This window comes from Cheilinus undulatus, linkage group 1 (assembly GCF_018320785.1).
Source record: "Cheilinus undulatus linkage group 1, ASM1832078v1, whole genome shotgun sequence".
Classification (NCBI taxonomy): Eukaryota; Metazoa; Chordata; class Actinopteri; order Labriformes; family Labridae; genus Cheilinus; species Cheilinus undulatus.
In genome coordinates, this window is record NC_054865.1 from 53,445,166 (window position 1) to 53,461,752 (window position 16,587).

At 42.0% G+C, this 16,587-nt stretch overlaps 1 protein-coding gene across 1 annotated transcript in view; it reads left to right on the forward strand.

Moving 5' to 3' along the window:
* The window catches only part of c1qtnf4 (C1q and TNF related 4), a 50,781-nt gene extending 35,595 nt beyond the window's left edge, over nucleotides 1-15,186 (forward strand). The window contains exons 2-3 of the mRNA XM_041794700.1: nucleotides 10,357-10,718; nucleotides 13,770-15,186. Coding sequence (XP_041650634.1) covers nucleotides 10,362-10,718; nucleotides 13,770-14,579 — 1,167 coding nt within the window. The 5' untranslated portion in view covers nucleotides 10,357-10,361 and the 3' untranslated portion in view covers nucleotides 14,580-15,186. The remainder of the gene's footprint in view (nucleotides 1-10,356; nucleotides 10,719-13,769) is intronic.
* Nucleotides 15,187-16,587: the final 1,401 nt, after the last annotated feature.

The window sequence follows — 16,587 nt, forward strand, 5'->3', positions numbered from 1 at the left end:
TAAATTAACAGTAACAATTTAGAAAACCCCATCTCAAAATCATTACAAGGGGGATATGCTCATTCCTGGCACAGGGAGTGTTGTGGTTACAGTTAGCATTAGCATTCTACATTCATTTAAATTACACGATGAGCATACAAGCTAACTGTTTCTCTTGTCAGTAAGCAATGCATAGTTGGGAGGCTAGTAGCTTTCAAACCATCTACGGCAAACATTAAGACTCATAGCATACTGCTTGCACTGCTGCAAGCAGGACAGGGAAGGATTTGGCTGGAGATGTATCGATTGTGAAAATAAGGGCCAATGCCATTACAGATAATTTTTAATCCACCTTACCTCTCAATAATATAAGACACCAGCATAAAGCTGATTGGCCAAAACAGATAAACATCAGTAACTGTAGTAACTAAACCAACGTGTTAGTTCTAACAGTCATCTTGAGCCCATTATTCACACCTGACATGCATTAACCAAATCACATGATGGTCCTCTTAAGCTGCACAAGTTCTGGTCTCTTCCTCTGCACTACGGTTGTTCTGCCCTGGACCAGCACTGTACTCTTGTTTTCAACCCACCTCCACCCCAGCATCCACCTGTTGGCTTCGACTCAGGGGGTTCAGATGTAATCTCATCACTTCGCAAATTCTTCATGTGAAATAAATCTGTGAGGAGCGATGAAGTCTGAGCCTGATGCATCAATAGTAATAAGCCCAAGCATCAGGCTGGTCAGAACTGAGGGAATCTTTCACATCACCTCTTCTTGTGGCTGAATGTACTTTCTGTGTGCTTAAAGATGAATGAATCACCATTAAGTGATCGTTTACAATCTTACAAACCATGTTTGTTTGACAGCCCTAGTTTAATGTCAGATGTCTGAATAAATACAGACTCTATTCAGAGAAACAGATATGGAAGGCCAATCTCTGATTCATCTGAGGTCTCACATACCTGCCCTTTTTTAATATTGCTGATGGTGACCTTTCTGGGAAACACTGAGCTGAAAATATGGTTTTATTATATGAATCACCAGCTTTTGGTAACAGACAATAAAAAGGTAAAATAGCAGGCTTGTGTCGGCATGTGAATCTCTAAATGCTAGACCTCCACTTATCAGCCAGCCCACGCTCTCTGATTTACACCTCACTAAAAAGGCCTCCTCATGCCCTGGATGGGGTCTGGATTTGAATGCAGAATCACACGATGGCCCCTTTGTGTTTTTCCTATCGAGCAGTGAACCAGACCTCCACCCTCCGCATACACAGCAGCAGCAGCACCTCCCTGTTTCATCTACAGTTTCACTCAGCACAGCTGTGGGGAGTCATCAGCCCGTGCAGACAGCGACTGCTCGTCTGAGACCACTTTTCCTCGGCTGACCTCCCTGAGATCAGGTCCACCTGATAACACAGAGGCAGGGCTCACTGAGGCGTGCAGACTTTCATCTTCAAGGATAATAAAGCATTTCATTCTTCAATATTGAGTTAAAGTGGAAAAGAGAAAGATGAAATCCAGGTTATGAAAACAGAAACGATGATGCGGTGTCTTTTAGCTCTGTGTCGTTGTTGTTTTTAGGAGTAATGAGCTGTTTCCTGATTTCCTCTTGGGATCTTTTTTTAAAAACAGCTCATATTGACATCACTCTGCTGCTGCGCTGAAACAATTTGATGGAAAGATGATTAAAATTCTTATAAAGTTAAGTCAGTTTAAAAGAAAAACCCTGAGGGCTCTTGAAAACTTTTCTTCAAAAGCCATCACTGCTCTTCAGCTTCTTTCTTTTTAGTCTTTTCTCTTCAAGAGGCGTCAACGTCAGCCATTCCTCCGATCTGATCCAAACTGAAATATGCCAACAAATCCTAAAATGTCTTTTAAGACTAATGATGTGTTGTTTGGTTCTAAATTAATCAACCCAGGAGCGGTTTGTTTGCAGGGAGAAATCGAGCTGCAAACAAATCCATGTCAGACTCACCAAACTCCAGGAGCTGCTCACAGCAGTGATAGTAGCAATACTGCTAACCTCTTTATCAGCCGCCATTGTTTACACGCTAATAGTCTCTTCAGCTTAACCACACCCATAGATACCGCCTCTTCCTCCTCTTATGATGCTGATTGGTCCAGTCATTCTCTGACCAGGAGGAAGAGTATCAGCTTGAAGCTTTGCAAGACAAATCAGCCTGATCTGGACAGTCCACTGGCTTTACAGGGTTACCTACCTGAAGAAGTGAGTGTGGGCCAAAGGGGGGGAAAGTGGAGGGGATTAAATGGGCTTTAGGACTGTACAAATATGGAACGGTACAGATGACCTAGTGTGAGTGTGCCCTAAGACTAGCCAAAGATAGATTTGTGATGACTAAAACTGATAAAGAGTTAGTTAAGTTTTTATCAAGATGACTAAAACTAGACTAAAATGTAATTTAGTTTTTGTCTGACATTAAAAATCTGTGATATTTCTCCACTGGTAAATCTGTCAAAAAACAATGCATCTATATCTCTTTTACCTCTCAGCTGTAGAAAGCAGGGACCCCAGGTTTGACAGGACTTTTTATGGACTAAAACTAGACTCAAATGTTTTGAAGTTTTCACCGACTGAAAATAGACTAAAACTAAAAAGGCTGGAAAATGACTAAAATGTGACTAAAACTAAAATACATGCAATAGAACAACTAAGAATACAATTAAAAATAGCTGTTAAAATGAACACTGCTTTATAGTCCTTCTGTGTGCACTGGGACACAGTCATGTTGGAATAGAAAAGGGCCTTCACCTAACTGTTACCACACAGTTGGAAGCATAGCATTGACCAGACTGGCCTTCAGAGGAGATAAGAGGTCTAGACCAAACCCTGAAAAACTTTTTCCCACACATCCACTATGGGGGAGCTTAATACCTGGCTCAACAACACTTCTTATAGCAAGAAAAAGTCAATAAAATAAAAATTAAGATAAATCCAGTCAAAGGAAAGGAACCACAGTATTTTCAGTCTCACTGAGACAACATCCACTCAGCTTTTAAAAGGTGAATGTAGTCCATTTCTTCAGTTATCAGCCTGGCCAAACTATTCAAACTTGAAGAAGTCCTTATTCAACTTCAGTAGAAGCTGGTTTTCAAAGTTGTGTGAATCAATTCTTCCCCTTTTTGGGCTGAAGATCAATCCAGCAGCGAGGATGACGTAGCCTATTTCCAAATCCATCCCAGGTTTGAGCGGTGTCTGTGATTGGCTCCCTTCTGTGAGGAGCACAGCGTGTGGCCAATTGCATGTTAGAAAAGAAAAACACCAACATCTGACGACAAAGCTATGCTGAACCTAAAAGTAACGAGTAACGACAAGCTTCCTAGAAATGTAGTGGAGTCGAAAGTACGATATTTGTCTTTGAAATGTAGGGGAGTGAAAGTCATAAGTTTCAAAAAAAAAAAAACAAATACTCAAGTAAAGTACAAATGCTGAAGAAATGTACTTAAGTAAATGTACTCCTTTACTGTCTACCACTGTCCTTGTGGGGTTATAGCTCCGATGGAAATGGAAAAACACAATGACTGGTTTCATCGCCTGAATCTGAACCCAGAAATGGTGTGAAATCAGTTTAAGATTTGCCTGTATAAAAGACGATGAAAGAAAGTGTGGAGATTGATTTGTAAAAATGCAAACCAAAGGAGTAGTGTGACTTGTGCTGAATAATTCTGCTAAAGTCTTTTCTGTTCATCTGTGTTCTGCGTCTCCTCGCTGTGCTTTACTCCCATGGGTGCTCATTATGGAGCCGCTTTGTTTGATCTATTCTTTTGCTGCTGTTTGAACCTGAAGCGTCACCGACTCTCTGAGGACTTCAGTGTCGGCACGGCGAGAGAAAACTGCTGCCATTACACACAAACAAACATTATTTCACCGTGCATGCTGTCATTACGCCGACATTCTCACTGATACACAGCTGGTTTTACTGTTTTAGGCTACAGTTTTTAAAAATGAGTTAACAATCATTAAAACTACATTATATTTGCACTGAGTCAATAGTGCGGCTCTGTTTGCTCTCTCTGAATAGATTCCTCCCTCTGCTGCAGCGGGATAAGTAATCAGACACAAATGATCCGTCCTGCCTTAAGTACAATTAAGTGCTATAATTAGTCTCCATTTAAAGAGGTCGATTTGGTAGAGGCGTACAACAGGAGCGTTCACTTTTAGCTGTAAATAACTTCAAGGCCCAGGCTGTGATGTGCTGTGACTCTGGAAAAAAGAGAAAGAAAAACCATTAAAGTAAACAGAAGAATAAATATCTTCACAGCGATCTCAGTGATGATGATATCCTTCAGCGGGTAGAGGAGGCTGTCAGAGAGGAACCGGCACGGCGAGCAGTGATTCATACACGTTATTCAAATAGTCTGACACACATGAAGGTTTTCTCTGCCAAAAAAGTTGAAAAACAACACAAACATGATTCCCAGTCATGTTTCCAAACAGAGCTCATCCAACTAAACACAGTGAACTGTAGCTCTGACAGGAGGAAGAAACAAACATGAATATCGCTGAAATTTAGGAGCACGATGTTCTGCTTTTTGGAGTCATGGAAGGTTTTACAATGTAAAAAAAGGCTTAAGCCTTTTACTCACTCTTTAAAGATCTTAACTGATTTTGAAAACCTAAGAGAGTCCACAGATGAAGACAAATAACATCAGATTTAAAGGGATACTGCAGCAACTTTGAAGTCAAGTCGTATAAGGTACTTGCAAACTTGTCTTAAAAGGGTAAGATTTGTTCCCTTAAAGTCAGAAGCAGAATGAGGGAGGAGATGGGTGGAGGAGGAACGAAGAGCAGCTTGCAGAGAAAGTGGCAGCGTGTGGCCGAGCAAGAGAGTTTAAATAAGGTGGCATGAGAGGGATTGGCTAATAGCGTGTGTACAGCAAATCAGCAAATCAGCTGTCAGCTGATGAGGGCTTGGGTAATATCAGCTGATCTCAATTATGGCAGCGCTTGACTACATTGCCTGCCTGACCTAACACTATATGCTCGATCATATCGTGTTCGGCCCTTGCTACCATGGGTTCTGCCCCAGGAACATTATTGGCATTGCTGTTCGGTGCCATAACCCACCAGGGAGTTAGAAAACAAGATATTGTTATTATTTGGTTGCCAATATTTTTACCATGTACAGTGTTGTCTCACTTAAGTCACAGAAAAAAATCACATCAATGAATTCTTCTTTGTAAGATGTTTGTTTACAGAATTACCATGATAGCAACACCTTGTGCTGAAACTATTAAGTACAACTCAGTCAAACACAAGCCTCATTTGGCCCCCTGGACATTCGAAGAAAAAGCCACAGCCATAGACGTACTTGGACGACAACTCTCCATTCAGCTCTTCTGGTCAGGGTCGGTTTTTCCAGTTTATCTACAGAAAGCTAAAGAGGGCAGGGAACTCTGAATGGGGAGTGATGCAGGCTGCAGGCATTTGTGAGCCGATATCCTCCATCAGATTTGTTTCAAAGAAATGTTGATGAGTCCCACTCATGACAGCAGTAGCTCTCCAGGTTCACACCTACACCACCAGGTAATCCAGGATCTCTCCTGCTAATCAGTCTCTTCTCTCTCTTTCTTCCCACCGAGTCTCCATTTTCCAAACCCAGAAACTCTCTGAGGTAAAAGTTGAATGCTTCAGAATGTTACAGTGGAGCTAGCATTGTTTTTAATCAACAATAATTAACAGGTGTGGCTAAATACTTTTGTCCACATAGGGCAGGGGTGTCAAACTCAAGGCCCGGGGTACAGTTACAACCAGCCTGCAGGGTCATATCATGATCTTATTATAACTGGCACTAAAATATGAGGCCTGCAGAATTCCTGCAGTATAAAAATATAAACTTAACCTTGATGATATGAAATATCCTTAAGTCATAAAAATGAAAAAAAAAAAGAGTAAAATTAACTAGATCAAAAGGAATGTGGGAAAAAAAATTAATTTGTTTTTTTCTGTTCATATTTTCAGTTTTGCATTGCACAATTACAACTTCAATCTATTATTTGGACTTTTATTTCATATTTTGACATTTATTTATATTCACTTTTTCTCTCATAATTTGAGCTTTCAATTTATGATTTCGACTTTTAATCTCATATTTTAAACTGTCAATTTATTATTTTTGCTTTTTATCTAATATTTTGACCTTTTCAATTCATTATCTAGACCTTGATATCATATTTTCACCTTTTAGGTGCACCATTTTTATTTTAAGCCATATTTTTGCCTTAAAACCATGATTGTGACTTTCTTTTTTATATATTTGCCTTTTTAAAGTATTATTTAAACATCTAATTTCATGTTTTGACCTTTTGAACAAATCAGTTAGACTTTTTTAATTCAGATTTTGAGGCTTTTAACTTATCATTTTGACTTTCAAATCTCAAAATCATTTATCACCATTGCTAACATTTTTCCTCATAATTTTTTACTGGTAAAAAAATAGGTTGACATTTAAATTTGGACCCCGTTAGGCCCTCAGATCAGACCTTAATTCAGAATCTGGCCCCTTCTATGATGGAGTTTGACACCGCTGACATAGCGTGTATATACTTTAAAATAAGTCAGAACATTTCGGTCATGGTGTTAAAATGAGATTGTAGGAACTATGATTTAAATATTATAAAATATTCTATCATATAATATCTGCTTTAGAAACAGCCTATGCCTAATTTTGTTTGTAGATACATTAGGTGTGTTTATAGGTCCATCATCTAACCTCAAGCAAACGGTTCACATCTGGTGTGTCGGTGCCCTTTTCCAAGATAATGAGAATATAACATTGTCGAGCTGTCTGGGGAAAATGGAGTAAAAATAAATGTATGCATGCGTTCTATAAATATGTGTTTATAACTATGACTTTTCGCTGCCCTTGGGTCTGCACAATTGCTTTAGGAGGGCCAGTATGGAGGGCATAGGAACCTTGTGTTTAAATCATGTACTTTGTGCTGAAGCCTTTTATGTGAGAGGAGAAAACAGAATCTACAGCTGCAGAACACGACCTACTTTTTAACCTCATTATTAAGGTGATTAAGGAGCAGCTCCAGCTCCTCATACTGACTCGTAGATTTTCTCTCCCTATATTCTCCTCATGCGGGCTGATAAACTGCACCCAGCTCCTCCTCTGGGCCTTCACATGGTCTCTGTTTCTAGAGCGCTGTCAGCTTCACCTGTCTGTGTGTGTCTGCTTCCTGCTGCTTCATTAGTGGAGGACAGTGAGACTACAAGAGCGCTTGTCTCTGCTAATAAAAGACGCATTAATACCTCCTCTGCCCGGGCGATCTGCTTCAATAGCAGCACAGGGGTTTTGTGTGAACGTGTTTTGCATGTGTTTTGTATTTTATGCATATATTTGGAGCCTATTTTGTGTGTTCTGTGATGTGCAAATACATGCCTGCTTTATTATGTGTCTGCATATGTTTTCAATAGCACATCTATGAATGTGTTAAAAATGCTGTTATGAATACAAGGATGATGTCAGTGTTCCTCAGATGGAGCTTTTGTGTTGTGTAGTTTTTTAGGCCATTTAATAGTACAGCTTTAAAAGGGTCTAAAACAGTGGTTCTCAACTGGGGGGTCGGGACCCAAAAGTGGGTCACGAAGGCCTTTTCAGTGGGTCGTGGATGTGTGCCTGGGGAAACAATTGTGACAAACTGTCTTTGAGAATCTATAAAACATGCATCCTGTTTCACCGTTTTGTTACACCTTATGTACTGCCTTAGGCCCATGCTCTATTATTTTTCTTATTAAAGGGGACAAGTTTATATTGGTCTCAGAGGACCCCAAAACATGCCTGTGACATTTATTGCTGAAAAAACACTCCTGTATTGGATTTTTGTATGTTTTAAAAACCCTCTGTTTCAGCTCTGCTCAGAACAAACTGTTTCTGTAGCTTTAAGTGTTACTAAGCTGTCTGACTCCGCCCCTCTCAGGGAATGGATGTGGCTCTACTGATCTTCCTCACAGCTGGCAGTTGAGAGAAGGATCAGGAGAGAAGGGCGGAGCTTTCTCCCAAACGGGGAGGGCCAACCACACCTGGGGGCGGGGCTAACTCCCCACATGACATCATGAGAACAAAATCTGAGAACGGCTTGTTTCAGCAGGCATTTTTGGGGGGGATTTTCTGGTACATGAGGGGATTGTGAACAGGCTAGGAGCACATATTTTTGTGTGATTTTGCATGATTTTGTGTGATTTTTTAAGTGATTTTGGCATAATGTGGCCCCTTTAAATACATCTGATTGACCAAAAACTATCCAAAATGCCAGAGAAAAGGTTTTTGAAAAGCCAGGGGATGCATACAAAACCATTTCCAGAGCACTGAACATCACGTGACATCACTTTGTAGAAAATCTTTTTTTTTTTCACTTTAACATTAAGAGGGTTTTTTGTGAATATTTTTTTGTCATAAAAGCCAAATTATATCGACCATGATTGATAAACTGGATCACAATGAACAAAGTCAGCCAACGTGAATCGAGCTGCAACTGTCACCTGTAACAAACTAAAATGGTCTCATTGAATCTTTAGTCTGAATAAGGCTTTCTCATTCCCTTTTCTCATCCCACATCCTGCCTTTCTCCACTATTCTACCGGAGAATTAATGCATAAATGCTCTGATGGTGTTGGCACAGTAGTTGGACATCATAAAGCTGCATTACCTAAAAGAACTGCTGCAAAAGTCAGGGGAAAGACCAGTGAAAGGTTTCTGAATTTTATTGTATTTTTTGAGACACTCTGATCTGTAACGACCAGAAAAGAGCACTGATGGATGAAATGATGTTAGATTAGATTAAATTAGCCCTAATGTCTCCCCCAGGAGGAATCTGACTCTGAGAGCTTATGAAGCAGCACACATTTTTAATGAAACAGTTAGAAATGTCACAGAGACCTAGAAACACCACCAGAAGACATTCATTCCCACTAATCAGAGCCATTTTCACTCATAACATCCTGCTGGCTACTATGGATCCTCCCCACGAGGCTTTAACACTAGAACTGTCAATGGGTCAAATTTACCTAAGGCTGATCTTTAATTGTATCTTACTTGATGTGTATACAGTTTTAAAGACTGTCAGTCTTTGACTTTTCCTAAAAGTATGTTTTATAGCACCTGGTGTCATTAAAAAAAATCTTTGCAAAAACCCAAATTTTTTAACACACATTTATATCTAGAACCACCATGCAGGTCAATTTTACCCCATAATAAAGCTTTGATTTTTCCCCCTGTTTTATTTCACAAAAGCAACTAGAAAAGCACTCAGAGAGCACAGACCTCCACCATTAGCCCTATCTCCCAATAGTGAAGAATCCTTTAAAAACATTCCTGGATCCAGGTGATCACTCCCAAAATCTAATTCGCCAATGACTTCCTCCCTGAGGGGTGGAGACACGTGAGGTAAAGCATTGGCTTCGCTACGTGTGGACTGTGATGGGTGAAGTACCCATGGTCTCACCAGACGACTGAAAGTCATGGCAGAGGGTGAATATTCCTCTATTCCTCTCAGCATTGTGAGTATTCTCGTTACAATTCGCTGTCTTTCTCTCTGTTACGCTCCAACTCGTCTCCTCATCCAGGAGTGTGTCTTTCAAACTCTATAAACTCCAAAACTTTGAATTGAAACACACCAAAAAATGCTGCTGGGATTGAAGTTACTCATGTCTGCCATCTCCTGGTGTAAAGTGGTAACAGCGCAGACCTCCACCATTAGCCCTATCTCCCAATAGTAAAGAATCCTTTTAAAAATTTCCTGGATCCAGACAGTGATTTGGATCATTCCCAAAATCTAATCAGTTCTTCTTTAATCCATTTCTGACATTTCCTGAAAATTTCATGAAAATCCATCCATGACTTTTTGAGTTATGTTGCTAACAAACAAACTAACTAACAAACAAACAAACAAACCCACCCAATCCCATAACCTCCTTGGCAGAGGTAGTAAATAGATGGTGCAATGGAAATACCATCTATCTTTTGCAGCACTGCGTAATCAGGAGTCAAAATATCAACCTTCAACATGGATACAACAGGAAAAAAAGAAAGACATTTACCACTGATAAATGTCAAAAGGTAATCTCAGTGCTTTTAGAATCCGGTGATGAGGAAGTTTCGGGATGAGCAATCAGTAAAAAGACGATTTTCTATGTAATGGATCATCTTCCAACAGTGATCTAGTTCGCTATCTGTGGTTAATAAGCTGTTCAATGTCAATGGTGAATTAACAGTTCTTGATCTGTGCTATTTATAAAAATCACGGCACTTTAATGACAGGTAAATTTGACCCTTTGGCTGTTTTAGGTATATAGAGATCTACAGCACTTCTAGTGTTAACTCTCCTTTTTTTATGTCTCTGCAGATACAATGCTGCTCCCAGCGAGCGTGCTGATTGGCCTGCTGTGCCTGAATCATGTCGGTGATGTGTGGGGTTTCGCCCGTCTGCAGGATGAAGTGGAGCTACGCTCAGCTTTCTCTGTGGCTCGCACTAACAGCATGGAGGGCGGGCCAAAGATGACCGTGACCTTTGACGCGGTTTATGTCAACATCGGCGGGGATTTCGACCCCAAAGCAGGCATGTTTCACTGTCGTATCCCCGGTGCGTACTACTTCTCCTTCACAGTGGGAAAGTTTCCTCACAAAGACCTGTCAGTGATGCTGATGAAGAACAGAAACGAGGTGCAGGCCATTGTGTACGAGGAGAACGCCGGAGAGGAGAGGAAGGTAGGCCTCACTCCTCTGGGAGTTTCTATCTGAAGCTCTGATCAGCCAATCAGAGCAGTTCTGATCTTCATGTGTCTGTTGTAAATAAATCCCATGAAAACACAATTTAAAGCTTGAATTGATCCTACCTGAGGGTGTGAAATGTATGTGGCATCTGCTTTGTCCTCCGTCATCAAACTCCTTTTTAACAGCAGAGTTATGGAGTACGGTTACATGGACTTTAGTGACCTGGTTTCATCCCACTTTATAAAACGCATATCTGTGAGTTAAGGCAGATTCTCTCTAGACCAGTGTGAGGTGGTCCTTCACTGGGGGGCAGCTGAGGGGTTCAGGGAGAGGGAGCATGAAAAACTTGAGCCAGAAATAAATGATCTGCTTAGCTAAAGTCAGTAATGAGTGGGATGTGATGGAGATATTTTAGTTAGTAGGGACTGGGGACTGATTGAGGAGGGAGCAAAAAACAAGAGGAAATACGACTATGACTGTTAAAAACGTCTGGGTTTTCTATGATTTGAGGTGATGCTTCATGGCCATGGGGTGTAATTTTCAAAGACGTGCTCATTAATATATAATTTAGGGCTTTTAATGCCTTTACTGATAGAGGAGGACAGTGGTTAGAACTGGTATCAGGGATGAGAAAGTGAGGGCGAGAAAGGAGCCACAGGCAGATCTTGAACCCAGGCTACACTCGTGCATGGGGTGCAAATAAAGCACTCGGACTGTGGTTGCACCCTGAACCCTGCACCCCTTACAGGAGGCTTTTGACAAGAAGCTAAATGAAATGCAGTCACAGAAAAAGCAATTTAGACATTGAGCACCATAAATTCCAAGGATACCAGGGCATCATTTCAAGTGAGCAACATGAGGGCACAGGCCACAAAATATGAATGCAGGCCCCAGTTTCAGCAAGGAGGCTTGGATGTAAGCATAAAGCCATCAGAGCCTCTGCCATATCTACACAGCTCCCAATGTTAGCATCCAGTTTCAAGCATAAGTAAGCACCCCTCAGTATTAGCATGCAGGCTCCAATGTCAGCAAGCAGCCACCAACATAAGAACACAGGCTTACTCCAAATTCCACATAGTCTGTCTGTGCAGTGTGAATTGACTGCAGAGTAAATCACTTCCTATCCAGTCAATCTTCAAAAATCCACAGCACAAGCTCCAGTCCGTCTTTATTGCATCCAAGAAGTGCCAGTCCAGTCCGCATGAGGTAGACACCAGGCCTATTTCTGGTGCCTACCGTGGCTACCGCACCACTCCACTTACAGCAGATTGAGCCAAACCAGCGGAAAAACATACAAAATTGAAAAACTAAAATATCAGATTGACTCAGACCCTTTAATCAGTACATAGTTGAAGCATCTTTGACAGCAATTACAGCCTCACGTATTTTTGAATATGACCCAACAACCCTTGCACACCTGGATTGGGGGATTTCCTGCCATTCTTTGCAAATCCTCCTAAGCTCAGTCAGGTTGGATGGGGACCATCAGGGACAGCCATTTTCATCTCTCTCCAGAGATGTTTGATATGTTCTAAGTCAGGGCTCTGCCCCTCTAGGACATTCACAGTCGTCCCTTAGCCTCCTGTGTTGTCTTCACTGTGGTCTTAGCGTCATTGTCATGCTGGAAGGTGAATCCTGGCCCAGTCTGAGTGCTGTTGAACAGGTGTTCATTGAGGATATCTCTGGACTTTTCTCCATTTAGCTTTCCCAGTCCCTGCTGAAATACACCCCCTCAGCATGATGCTGCCTCCTCCTTGCATCACTGTTGGGAAGGTGATGAGTGGTGCTAACCTTGCAAAGCAGATGGATACGCCGGTTTTCTGTGTTTCTCACTGGCAAATCCATCTTGCAAAGCTCCCATCTGAGCAAAATTGGGCCCGGTTAGAAAGTGACAGGACCAATCAGCGTCAAGGGGCTGACTTTCGGGTGAGGTGGAGTCGTGACGTAAACAAACAGCGGCAAGAGGCCGGTTCAATTATGGCGGAAGAGATTAGCGTGGATGCTGCTAAAGTGTCAGTTTTATCAGTTTACTGATTACTCCTCGATAGCGGCGCACACCTACGACGTCTTGTGTTTTGCTGCTCTGATTGGCCCGTAAAGATGTGACAGAACATTCATCCAGTCAACCTTCGAGTGTTTTTTTTTTTTTTTGCAAAGGCTCTGCCCTTTCCTAAGCGCTGTCCATGGGAGGTGATGGGCATCTGAAACAAATCCATCTGGTCTGTCAGGTTAGAGCGGTGCCTGGTTTCCTCCAGATTTAGAAATGGGGTCAAACTGTTCAATCTTGGTAACATCAGAGCAGAGAATCTTGTTACTCGTAGTCTTAGAGTCCTTCAGGTGTGTTTTTGCAAACTCCAAATGAACTTTTGTGTGTTTTGCACTGAGGAGAGGCTTCTGTCTAGCCACTCTGATTTAAGCCCAGATCAGTGGAGAGCTGCAGTGACGGTTGTCCTTCTGGATCTGTGTCCCATCTCCACACAGGATCTCTGGAGCTCAGTCAGACCTAAACATCAGGTTCTTGGTCACCTCTCTTACTAAAACCCGTCTAAGTGAAGGGGGTCTGAATACTTTCTGAATGAGCTGTATAAGCCATGTATGTGCCAGTGCATGCACGGATAAAGAGTTGCTGATAGTGCTTTTTCTCCCTCCCTCCCTCTCTCTCCGAGCATTCTCATGTCTGTGCTGTCCCATGTTTTTTTAATTGGTGAAGATATGGAAATCATCTGATGTAGCCAGCCTTAAACAAAATAACAAACATCAGTGATTGCTGAACTCCAGACTTCTGCTTCAGATTGAAATAAATAGAACGTGTTCCAGGAATGATCCAGACTCTGAGGAAATGTTAACAGAGGTCTCTAATCATGTCAGAGCTCACCCACTGTATCATAAAGCCTTTGTTTCTTATCTCAAAGTGTTTGTGTTGTTGTTGTTGTGAGCAGATTAAACCCAGCATTCCTCTGAACAAGGCTCTGTGTGATGATGGGATTATGTTTGGTGTAGAGCGACCTGGATCAGCTCTGTTGATCAAATCTCTTTCCTCTTCAGGTGCAGAGTCAGAGCGTGATGCTGCAGCTGGACTTTGGTGACACCGTCTGGCTCCGTCTGCACGGTGACCCTCGCTACGCGCTCTACAGCAACACCGGGCACTACACCACCTTTAACGGCTACCTCATCTACCCCGACACCTACGGCTACCAGACGCATCACCACCAGCACCACCTTGACTCTAACTCCCAGCAGCCCTTGCAAAAGAACAACCCCATGTCAGAGGATAACCAGGGCGCGGAGCACGACAGAGCAGTAACAAGAGGTACGCAGGAGGAGACGGTGCAACAAACAGATGACGAAGAGGAAGAGGAGGATGATGAGGATGACCAGAGATCTGCCTTCTCTGTCGGGCGCACCCAAAGCATTGTGGGAGTCGACCAAGTGGGTCTGCCGCAGCACCAGCCGGTAAGCTTCGACACCGCCTTCGTCAACATCGGAGAGGACTTTAACGTGACAGAAGGTGTGTTCACCTGCCGCGTACCGGGCGCCTACTACTTCTCCTTCAACGTAGGCAAGCTGCCACAGAAGACGCTGTCGGTGAAGCTGATGAAGAACCGCCTGGAGGTGCAGGCGATGATCTACGACGACAGCCAGGGCGAGAAAGCTCTGCAGAGTCAGAGTCTGATGCTGGCGCTGAAACCAGGAGACACAGTCTGGCTTTATTCACATCAGAGAGACGGCTTCGGGGCCTACAGCAACCACGCCAAGTACATCACCTTCACCGGCTTCCTCGTCTACCCTGACTTCCCAACAACGACCACCCCCTCCAACACGGCGAGCAGCAGCCAGACGGAAAAGAAACCCTAGCTGCAGCACACATGAAGCAGACTGAACATTATGGAGGAGTTCATGCAAAAGTTCCAGATCCTGTTTACATTCTGCATTAACATCCATGCTGGTTGGTTAGACACCAAGCTGACTGCACTTTAGAGCTTGGTATTAACAATAAAACTCAGTGATCAGGACTTACTTAACACACCTCTTATGCAAACAACAACCTTTCTGTAGCTCTGGTGTGCTGTGGCTTATCTACATCCATCCAGCCTCGCTTCTTGTCATGAAATAAGGAGATGTTTCAATATATCAAGCACCCAACAACTAAATAATGCATCACCATTACTTTTACATGCATGTTTATGACATGTCAGGGTGAGAGGTTGGAACGCTGAGGGGTCCAGACTGCCAGATATATTTTAGTCTAGTCAACATATTATCGTTTAAAGACCCTGTAAAGTGAAAATAAATCTGTATTCAGGTTTGTTGTATGACAGCCAGGTGACTGTGCTATGAAGCCCCAGGTCAAATTTCAGTCAGATAAAACACTGTTAAATTTATAAAATTAAGCCTCAAAATCATGAAAACGAGGCATTTAAAATCTGAGCTGAAGCCATGCCCACTCTGGAGAAATACAATCCTCTTTTAAAAATGTTGCATTCTGACTAGAGGAAAGCACTCACACATGCTTTAAATGATCAGTGGGCCACTGTGGCTGATCTGGCAAATTTACCTCACAACAAACAAAAAACAACCAACTGTTAACTTTCAGAAAAGGCAGTGACAAGGGGCGTAGCACCGGGGGGAAAAAGGGTACTGATTACCTGGGCTCACAGTAGGGAGGGGCCCTTGAGGAGCCTGCAATGAAAAATGTGTTTTTATCTATTTTTTCTTAGTAATTAGTGTCATTATTGAATCAAAAGCGACAAAATGAATCAGTCCAGGGGCCGCTGCTCCTCCCTGAAAAAATCCAAATGGTGTAGTCCAGTGCTATGAAATAATGCAAGTAAATTCAGTTCAAGCATAGTAAAAGTATTGCTCATAATGAGGAAATTATGCTTTAAAAATACATTAAAATGCATATATACTTGTAAAAAAAAATGATGCAAAATTTGTTGCTTGGCTAGCCGGTTAAGGGGGGGGCCTGTGTAATATTCTTTCTGTGGGCCCAAAATCCCTAGCTCTGCCCCTGGGCAGTAACATCAGCTAACAACAGACTGTACTGAGAAGAACTGCTCTGTGATTTTATATCATTTTAGCATTAAGGGGGCAGGGTTAACTCCCCATTCTGTGACAGTGACATCACCAGCCCCCATTTTTGCCTGTCCCAAATTAAACTCAGCCAGGAAAGAGGTGAAAAACTTTCTAAAGGTCTAAGTCCAGAATTTTACGTCTTTAACAGTGAGATCATACCCACTATATCAGCTACATCATCCTGTGGCTGTCATGTTCTCCATCACTGGTCTTGTTGCTGACGTGCTGTGTCATGATTGGTGAAGAACATGCACCTACCACTTTATCACCACATTATTATTATCATCAGGAATTAAAAGAGTCATTTATGGAAACTGGGGCTGTGTAACCGCTGTTTTCAGTTTAGTTTCTTATGAATATAAAACTTTAGGATGTTGTAAATTAAGGACTTTATAAAATTTAAATTTTAGAGGATAAAAAGTCCAAATTTAGTACACTTTAGAATTGAAAATTAGCCATTTTTCCTCATAAATTTACAAGTTTGTAAACTCAAAAATTCATTAAAATTAAAGGCACCTCTTTATCTTGATTTAATAGCATGGCCCTAATACACAGCTGTATGTTGGAAAGAGGGGTGAGAGAAGAGAATGACATGATTGAACCCAGGCTACCCACGTCAATGGGACAAAAGGCAATCTGCGCTCCATAAACATCCTCTGAAGGAAACCGTGATACTGTAGTAAGTAAACCTCATGGTCTACTGGTTTTAATGAAAGTTAATGAATTAAACCAGTGTGACTAGTCTGGGCACCACTAATCTCTCAGCTCAAGGCTAATTTGCCCTCAT